Here is a 10253-nt window from a genome sequence, read left to right on the forward strand (position 1 = left end):
TTTATACTTAAGTAAGTGTTTAGGTCCATTTTATTCCTTAAGTATCAAATCGATTGCTTTCATACTTGCAACACTTACTAACTATCATAAGGGGACTGTGCAGGCAAAGTTATGTAACTCTGGCTGGCATTTGGACGGAATTATGGGCCCTTTATACTTAGAAAATTGAAAATTTAGTTAAGTTTTGTGTTTTGGTCCACTTTACCCATAAAGTATCATAGATATTGCTTTCATACTTGGAACACTCGCAAACTATCATGAGGGTACAGTAAAAGGACAAGTTGCATAACTCTAGTTGTCATTTTTTTATGGAATTATGGCCCTTTTTTTACTTTATTAACTTTGAATATATGGTTAAATTTTGTGTTTCAATCCACTTTACTTCTTAAGTATCAAAGCTATTGCTTTCAAACTTCAAATACTTTCATGCTATCATGAGGTTACTGTACCTGGCAAGTTGAATTTTACCTTGACCTTTAATTTTACCTTTACCTTTGAATGACCTTGACTTTCAAGGTTAAATTATTAAATTTTGCTAAAATTGCCATCACTTCTTTATTTATGATTAGATTTGATTGATACTTTGACAAAACTACTCTTACCTGACATACCATAATAGACTCCACCCAAACCATCCCCCGTGCCCTCCCCCCTCCCCCCCTCCCCCCCTATTTTTTTTTAAGATCATCTCACAAATGACCACCACACCCTCACACTATACCCCCCCCCCCCCACGCACCCCCCCCCCCAAATTTTATTTTTGAAACGGTTAAAAAAACACAAATATTTATTTGTATTATTTTATGTTTGAAATACCGTCCAACCATCGCACCCAAGAATCCCCCCCCCACCCCCCCTCCCCCCACCCGAATCCCCCCCCCCTCCATTTTTTTTATAAAGATCATCTCACAAATTACCACCACACCCTCACACTATACCCCCCCCCCCCCCCACCCCACCCCCCCCCCCATTTTTTTTGAAACGGTTAAAAAACACAAATATTTATTTTTATTATTTTATGTTTGAAATACCGTCCAACCATCGCACCAAAGAATTCCCCCCCCCCCCCCAATCCCCCCCACCCCCCACCCCCCCCTCCACTCCCCGATTTTTTATATTTTTTTTTCATTTTTTTTTTCGCATTTTTGGAAGATAATGTTATAAATTCCACATCCCCACACTATACACCCCTCTTCACTCCACCCTCCCTCCTTTGTGATTGAAAATGAGAGTCCCTTCACCTTCAAAAGGAAAATAGATGAGCGGTCTGCATCCGCAAGGCGGTGCTCTTGTTTAAATCATGCAAGCAAGGTCTAATTGATTTCCAGAAAAGTTGTTCTATACGTAATACTTTGGGGCTCTTAGGCCTAGTGTCATTTAGGATTCGATTTAAATGAGAATGCTTATGACATCAATTTTGATTTTTCAGACAATCAAAATTCTTCACGCTGTAGTCACATCGTTCCTGCCAATGACGCTGATGAGATTTGTAAATGTAGTCGCACGATCACGTGATCACGGAATGATGGCGGCCATCTTTGTTGCCTCATCGACAACACTCAATGTTTTCGGCACACACAGTTTTATTAATACTTTTCTTTCCACGTTCTTGTTTATGTCTCTTGAGACACTCGCGAACTGTCTGAAAGACTCCGACACTGACGTTATCGAAAATAATATATTTTCTTCATTTGAATGTATTTGCAGACAAGACCAAACGCTTGAAACACACGTTAATAGTTCGAAAGTGGGTTCTTTGAATGGCGTCATTGATTTAAATGCAAATTCCATGGACAGAAAGGCGCCTCGAAAATGTAATCGAGAAAGAACAAAAATAAATCAAAAACATCGAATTGTCTCTAATTATTATAAACCTGTACATGAATTAACCCAAGGCTTTGTTCTAGGCGCGTGTATTTATGTTCGTATTGATATGATAATTGTGCCAATGTTGTTAACAGCAGTCATGTTTTTAAGATGCATGGCCGAAAGAAGAAACGTACGGCCAATGGCGTATGAATTTAGACATTATTTCTTAGGAATCTCGCTTGGTAGTTTTCTTGGAGGTTATTTTGATTATCTCTATTATGCTTCATGGTTCATAACTCCAGTTCAATGGCTAAGATTTAATGTTTTCTCGAATAAAGCGTCGGTTGTTTTTGGTTCATCGCCATCTTGGTTTTACATAGATGCTTTATTAAAAATGGAACCATTATCTAGGGTTGTACTTTGCATGTTAGTTTTACATGTTATATTTGAATGTTATTTAAACTATACGAACTACACGCTTTTTGCGAAGTTTGTACTTTCCGACTTTTTGTCTCACTTTTGGAGCCTTATTATATTTGTTTGTATATTTATTGTTTATAGTTGCATCAGTCACAAAGAAATGCGTTTTGTACATGACGGCGTAATATTTATGTATGTATATTTAGCAGGTGCAATAATTTCAGTGTTCAAAACGTTAAACCAATTGTGTGTTAATCAAAATCTACATGTGCCTTTATATTCTATTGTTAATGTTCTTGTTTTTCTTTTTGCATCTAGTCATTTGACACAATTTTATTGCATGAACTCTGCTGAGCAATCAAAATGGACATATGGAGGAATTATAGGATCGGCCGAGGTAAATAGTTGCTTGAATTTCATTGGTCGCCAAAATGATGTAAATGGGATTTTCATCGATCGACCAATTTACATGACAGGTGGATATTCAATCGTTCACAAAGATGTTCCATTAGTTGCTATGAATAAATATGAGTTCCTTGAATTTGATGAAAAGTCAACAGTACCTGTTTATACTGATACTTTAAGTCTACAAACTAGGCCATTAACTCATAACAATAACGCCAGAAGACTTAAATCATTTGGACACATTTCGGACTTCATTTCAATCTACAACACCCCTTATCTTTACAAAAAGTTAATTATCCGTACTGAATACAACTACTTCGTCCTTGAAGAAGATCGCGAATTCGAGCATCTCGGGGGCTTCGTAGAAGTGTTCCGCACGCAAAGTTCAAAGGTGATGCGGCGAACCTTCGAACCCCACGCGGAACAAGCCTTGCTGGATCGTGCTAGTAAGATCCCTATTGGCACAAACGCCACTGTTCTGGAACATGAAGGACACTGGCTTGCCCATTATGGATTGTACAAGCAGGCAGAGGAGAGGCTCGTGTTTGCTAACTACATCGCGCCGAGGGAGTTGGGTCCATACAGACGCCTTCTTGAGATCTACCAAGCACGAGGAAACACTGATTTCTACTCAAAGGTGCTCACTACTTGTATGCAGTTCCATTCCATGATCGACTGTACTGGACCGTATAAGCCTCTGGAGCTTCATTCGGAATATTTCAAATAACGTTTTGTATTGGTCAAAGGTTTATTATTTATTGTATAATATGTGTATGTACATGTAAAGTCATGCTTGTTTCACAAGAGATCTAAAAAAATAATAAGAAGAATTTGTGTTTTGGCAGATTAAGTGTATTTGAAATGAGAATGAATACACTTTGTTTCTCATAATTCTGTTTTCTTTTTGCAAATGTGAATAATGTGGTTCATCAATTCAAAAAGAAATATTCATATTGTGTTGGAAATATGTAACATGTAACACGACGAAATTTTTCTACTGTTAAAGAAACACTTTACTATCAATATGTAATGCACGTTGTTGATTTTGCACATATGTTTTGTCAATAATAAAGGTCGAAGCAGTTTTAAAACCAAAGCGCCAAAATACATGTGCTCAGAAGTTATATTTCTATTGTTTAACGCTCCAGACAAAACACGTTTTTTGAAAGCATATAAAATATAATGAACATGATATAATGAGAACCAATTAATAAAAAATACATTCGAATATTTCATAGGCTTATTCGAGAGAAATTCTCTGAGCTTTGGCTACTTCACTGTGTCTGTGCACAGCGTAAAGGATGTAACACTGTTCATTGTAAGGAATTCCGGCCTACTGTCTGCATGTTCAAACGACACTTCGACACAAATTGTGGCCCAGTAACAATTTCGCGTTAAAGTCCATCTCGCAGACTTTCATGGTCTGTAATCGGTCACTAAATCGTCAGGGGAAGACATAATTGACTATCGATAAAAACAGTTTTGCTTTTAAGATGAGAAAACAAACACCACCGAAATAGTTTAGGGTCATGATAAGAGGGAAATCTTTGCATTATCTAGCCACAGTTGCCTTACTCGGTCAAAGTCTGGAAAACGTTCCGGATCGCCTTAAAAGGATACCCGAATTCGCCAGTTTGCTATATTTGCTATTTTTAATTCAATTTTATATCGAAAAGCATTGTGCTAAAATGAGCCATTTACAAAATCAGATTTTTCAAACCCGCGTCATGTGAAAATGGGTCTAATGCCATATCCGCCCATCATAGCTATAGCCCACCCAGCCTGCGCATCTCTCAGTCTGGTCAGGAGATAATAATAAGACCATAACGCAATGAGTGATTTTGCAGCGAACAGCATCGCCCCTGACCAAACTGTGCAAATGCACAGGCTGGGCTTGATCTTCGCAAGCCGAAACGCCATAAGACCCATTTTCGCATGACGCGGCTATGAAAGTGTGATTTGAATGTTTCGAAAGATATGCATACTAATCAAATATTAAAATACTATATATTTCGATGGTGAAGAACTAAACTCATAAAAAAGCCACATTTGATGTGAACTCCCGTAGAATAATTTGTATCTACTAACACTAATGTGTGGTTTGACTATAATAACACATAGCATGCGGTGAATATGCGACTAATATGTGAAAAAAAGTTAAACTTTTATCTTCAATCTAATTGTTTAGAAACGAAATTTTCAAACTTTATTTCAAAATCAGCATTTACGCCCGATATCTTTTTTAAAGAAATTTCTTGTTATATCTAGTTGTCTTTTATACTCGGCTTTAGCGATTATATAGCATGTTTGTCGTTGTCTATGGTGTGCTTGTAGTTATTAGTGAACACACGTGCAACTTTTAATAAATTGAGAACTTTGAAAATAAACAAACTTAACCTTTTAATATTTTGTTGTTATCACCCGTGCAATTAATAATACAAGAGACATCGCCGCTACCTGTTGAAGACAAAAGAACGTTTCCCACACATATTCAATTTAACCCCGCTGTACTAGCAAGCACTATAAACGAGGTTACGCAACAGACGCGTGGTAGTGTCTTCAACTATCGATATCCAACTTTACTTGTTGATCAGCAGTAGTTTTAATTTCACATATCTGTTTATAACCTCAGATTTTGAATGACCTGTGCTGCGCAAAAATACCACGTGATTAAGACACAGCAAAAAGTGGAATGTTTGAATCATTCCTAAACAATCTCTTCCGCGACACATATAATTCATAAATTGTTTTGTTTTTTTACATATACGCTCCGTTTAAACATATTCCGTTTAATACGATATTCACATTATGCGTCTATGTGTAAATAAATATAGGGGTAGTACATAACCTCTGGCATGCATGATACAATTCTTTCTCGGCGCGGATGCGGCAGTTATCGCGTGTTGGGTCTCTATCAAATTCCATTACATTTTGAACTGTCCTTTCTTTGCAATCCAGCGTAAGCAATTACTCCCATACATTAGACATAATACCAAAAACGCAATACTTTTTTTAAAGAATCATGAATGAAACAGATCAAATTGTGTAATTTAGTAATTTAGTAAAATTTATAAATACTATTTTAGATGATTATTTATAAAATACTCCTGGTTAATATTGTTTATAAATAATTTAGCTTAATTTTATGCTTTTAACATATATACTGTTTATAATATACCGAATGTCGTTGCACCCTTATGTTCTTGCTGCATTTGTTTTTGTATTTATATACAAATATTATCCGGATTTGATCGAGTACTATGCTGTTTGTTTATATCATCCTAGTAACTGTGTTGTAGAATACTATTGTATGTGTTACCTTACCCATACAGCTTGACTTATACTTGAGTTATTTTGTAACTCATCTTTATACCTCTTGTTCACATGATACCAAATGTGCTGAGAGTATTAATACACGAAACGAAACGAAACGAAAACTGGCTTGCAAAACGTGTATTAACCTCAGTTGTTTGCAAGCGAACAACTAAAAACAGCGTCCATTGACCGTTTTTCACCAGTCACCAGTAAGGAGTTCATATTTGAGCGTCAATTTGAGCGTCACGTGCGCTTTCGTTATTTCATTAACAGTATTTATTTTAATTCCTTATTCTTAAAATATACAAATGCCATTAACATAAGAAAACGTCTTCTGTAGATAATCCACTACCAAATGTTTATTCATTTCTGCGATGTAATTAATTTGCAAATATTTCCTTTGGTCTCGTATTGTGGGATGGCCGGAAATCATGTGAAGAAACACCTTCCGATCAGGTAATAACTCACCAAATGCATGTACCGAATGGGGAGCGAACCAGAGCTAACACACTAACATGCTAATGTCTACGAGTTCACTGTTGTGTGCACCATGTTGGATCTGGGCTTTGACCGAATCGCTTGATTGTTATTATAACAATCATTCTTTAGTTACGATACAGATTCAAATATTAAGTTTTGTTTTTGCTTTTCAATTACAGCGCATAACGCGTAATTAATCATATGACCTACATCAAAGCAGAGATAAGTCTTTAATTAAATATGTCGGGTGCCTATTGTAACGGACGAGAACTAAGCTATCGCTTTGCAATCATATTTTATATGCTATTTCATTGTTTTATTACAATCGCCTCACAGCGTTTAAAGCTGAAGAGCCGGTGTTAAAAAGAAGCGTTCAAACATACGGGCGATAAGACACAATTGTCCTCAAATATTGGCTTGCAATAAAAATTTGAAACACAATACGGTCTTATTAAAGTGTCTACATTGTCTTTAATATAAGTGTTGAATTGTTTATGGGTGAACACAATGAAATTTACACTGCTGCTCTCATATGGATAACATTGCTATATCGTATAAGCATGAAGGTGAGTATACTGTTGTTAGTTTTAAATCATTGTTTTTCGTTTCCATCATCGTTTTTATCTTAATTAGTGTGTGTTGTTTTGTCACTTCTATTCATCATCTTCTTTTCGTCATCGTCGTTTTTCTTATTTTTTTATTCATAGTCTTCGTTATAAATATTTTCCCTTTACTGCTAACATTCCTATTGGTAATACAGTATGTAGGTACTTATAGAAATAGACGATGAAACCGTCTTGTATTTACAAATAAAAGTAAATAGCATTAATTATTCATCTTATTTAATTTATTGTAAGAATTCATAAATTTAAATCCGACCCAAATGACGAAGTCGTGACCCCCTATAAAGAAAATCGGGTATGGTACGTACGACGTGATTTCGGCCATGACCCTTAACCAATTTTCCCTCGCGAGTATGTTTTTCCTCACGAACCATAGATCATTTAAGATATCCGACATATAACCCGGCATTCAGATTGAATTTTTATTTGGTCGTGTCTTTAAAAGTGGTAGGAAGAGATAAAAAAGCAAAAAATAATTATCTACTTTGGAGATACTCAGGGATTAAGGCGTTTGTGTTGTCGGGGCGCCACAATAAATCATTTATCCCATCCGCGCATTTACTGCGCTCTTTGCGATACTGCTCGGGACCACTATCTTATGTAACGACCTTTTTTCAGTCTAATGATCGTAAACACGGTAGGATATCGTACTCGATTTTCGCGCTGGATGTTGGGCATTTGGTATTTTCAGGTGGACCTATGCTATATGGTCATTAAGTCGGTCTTGTGGCGATTTTGTGTATAATTTTAACAAACTGGCATCAAAATAGTCCAGGAACTGCACGCGTATGCTCCCCACTGCATATTAGACTCGATTTTTTTCCGTGCAAAATTTTTTTCCATTACACTTCAGAAATGAAAACGTTGGGATATCAAATGGCTTCTTTGCACAATAACATGTCATCTCAATCCGATGGATTTGTTTTTTCCATCGGTTTTATAAATGTTATTGTTGCGAAATGTTTGCAAATTAAAATAAAACATACCACGCCTTATTAAGATTTCATGTCTGTGTATACAATCGTGCAATTGTATTTTTATTTGTTCGCTAGCGAAAAACTGAGGTTAATCCACGTTTTGCAAGCCAGTTTTGTTAGGTAGTATAAATCTGATAACTGCCGCATTCGCGCCTAGAAAGAGTTCGCAGAGAAAAAGTTTGCAGACCGGAAGAGTATACTTTACAATTCATCATAATTACACATTTTGATGCTAACACAAGTTTCTTATGAAAACGTTACTAGCGAATGGTGAGCAATTAAATCCTTAAGGCGCGTTCGTTTTTAATACAATATTCTTGAAAACGTTATTTTTTATTGAAGTCGCTCAATGAAGTAAGCGTTTACAGCAGATAGATTAACAATTTATAACAGTTTTACCATTCACGTTATATCAAAACGGTATTAAAATCAATACAGTATGTTAAAGACATTGTTGGACATGACCATGACACTTTTTTTTTTACTGTAAACAATATTTACTTATGAAAAGTTAAAAGCAAATGATGAGCAATTGAAATCTTATGGTGAGTAAGCTGTGCGAAACAATAACCCATTATCATGTACGCCATGTAAAAACGCGTTTTTCAATAAAAGCGCGAAAGTGTTGCTGTCGTCTATCAAGTTACACGCATGAAAAGCGTACGTGTTGCAATAGAACAGGGGCTGTAACTTAATATAGACGTGAAACTTAGTATATGTAGTACTTTATAATTAAAATTTTAAATCGGAATGAATGCAAACAATGACAAAGTATCGGCTTTATCGATAGCATTAATTTTATATTAACTGATTCTCATTATAAAATTTTCATCATATTTTCTATACTTCAGAACGTCTAAAAAGGGACATGGTGTTGTTATTAAGTCTAAGTTATCTCTTTTACATCTTAATCTGTACGTTAAGACACGCTTTTATAAATTTGAATGGCGTTTACTTATTTCAAACTTGTGATTAAAAAAATTATACGGTTGCAGTGCTTTAATGGATATGGTGTCCGCCAAGCGATCGGATGGTCGTCGGAGCGTTCCCCAAAGACACCAAGTACTGGTGCAAGGCCCAGGAAACGAACTCGAGAGCGTTTCAATAAGCCTGAGGCTTTCAATACAATCGAGCTAAAATTAAAAGGTTTAAACTAAAAAGTTATTTTAAAATGAAATGAGTTGCGTTTAAGATTTTGAAATAACGAACAACTTTAGCGCTTTAATTTAAATAGTAATTTATATCAGGTCTGTAGATAAGTTCCTTAATCCACCAAGTCCCATGCAGACAAAAAATTTGAAAGATTTCGTAAATAGTAAAATACTAAACGAAATCATGCTTATTGAAAAGTTGTTTAAACAATATTGTGCGAATTAAAAAAATCATCAACCATCGCGTTATTAGTATTTTGGTCCAAGAAAGATACGTGGTAAACCCCGGGTCATTAACTATTTCAGTGCTGGAACCGAATTTTGAAGGCTTTTGCAAACAGTTTGCATCCAGATGAATCGCCACAGAACGTGGCGTCTCATCAGGATACAAACTGTTTGCTATTCTGATAGTGTTCTTTGAAAAAAAAATCAAAGAAAATTCTAATTTTAGAAATTCAGCAGAAAACAAATTTCCCAGCGTGCAAAGGGTTAATATGTTTGTTGATTTAAAACGTCAAGTATGTATCAATTATGTGTTAAAAAAGAATTACATGTATGCATTTAAGATTATCATACGGTAATGCGACACGAGCCACTCAATATTTACCACTTTATCTATTGAATACTTATTTTCTTAAAACTAAACATTTTGAATGTATGACACGTGCGGGATTTGTTCAAATGAAGAGCTATTTGGTCATTTTCCGCAGATGACTTGCTCGCTTGGCCACGGTGGAGAGCGTAATACCCAGTAGATGCCAGTTCCAACGGCTACCCTGGATTAAAAGTACAAAGCTTGAACTATTGATCTGACGCAAACGGCATATTGATTTTAAACTGTCGCATTCATATCAACGAAGTCAGTATATACCGTAGGTTATATAGGTTCAGGATACTAGTACTTCGTTGTCGAACGTGCAAACCTTTGCTTTGGAAGCCAGTACGTTACCACTATCCACGGATCCATGGATGTTGGGATCTTCGTCGTTCGAATAGCTCCCAAGTGCATTCACGTGCGATTGTGGTGGCGAGGGTGGAGATGATGGTGTTAATGATTAAGTGGTGGTAGTGTC

The 10253-nt window shown here is 36.0% G+C and overlaps 1 protein-coding gene across 3 annotated transcripts in view; it reads left to right on the top strand.

Annotated features, from left to right (window-relative positions):
- The window catches only part of LOC127843712 (uncharacterized), a 29878-nt gene extending 26137 nt beyond the window's left edge, over positions 1-3741 (top strand). For 2 of the 3 annotated variants that reach the window (XM_052373467.1, XM_052373474.1), the window contains exon 4: positions 1430-1663. In XM_052373467.1, the coding sequence (XP_052229427.1) occupies positions 1430-1515 (86 nt within the window). In that variant the 3' untranslated portion in view covers positions 1516-1663. Of the gene's footprint in view, positions 1-1429 lie in introns of all 3 variants that reach the window. The other variant, XM_052373458.1, reaches the window with a different exon arrangement.
- Positions 3742-10253: the final 6512 nt, after the last annotated feature.

Source organism: Dreissena polymorpha, chromosome 1 (genome assembly GCF_020536995.1).
Source record: "Dreissena polymorpha isolate Duluth1 chromosome 1, UMN_Dpol_1.0, whole genome shotgun sequence".
Taxonomy (NCBI): Eukaryota; Metazoa; Mollusca; class Bivalvia; order Myida; family Dreissenidae; genus Dreissena; species Dreissena polymorpha.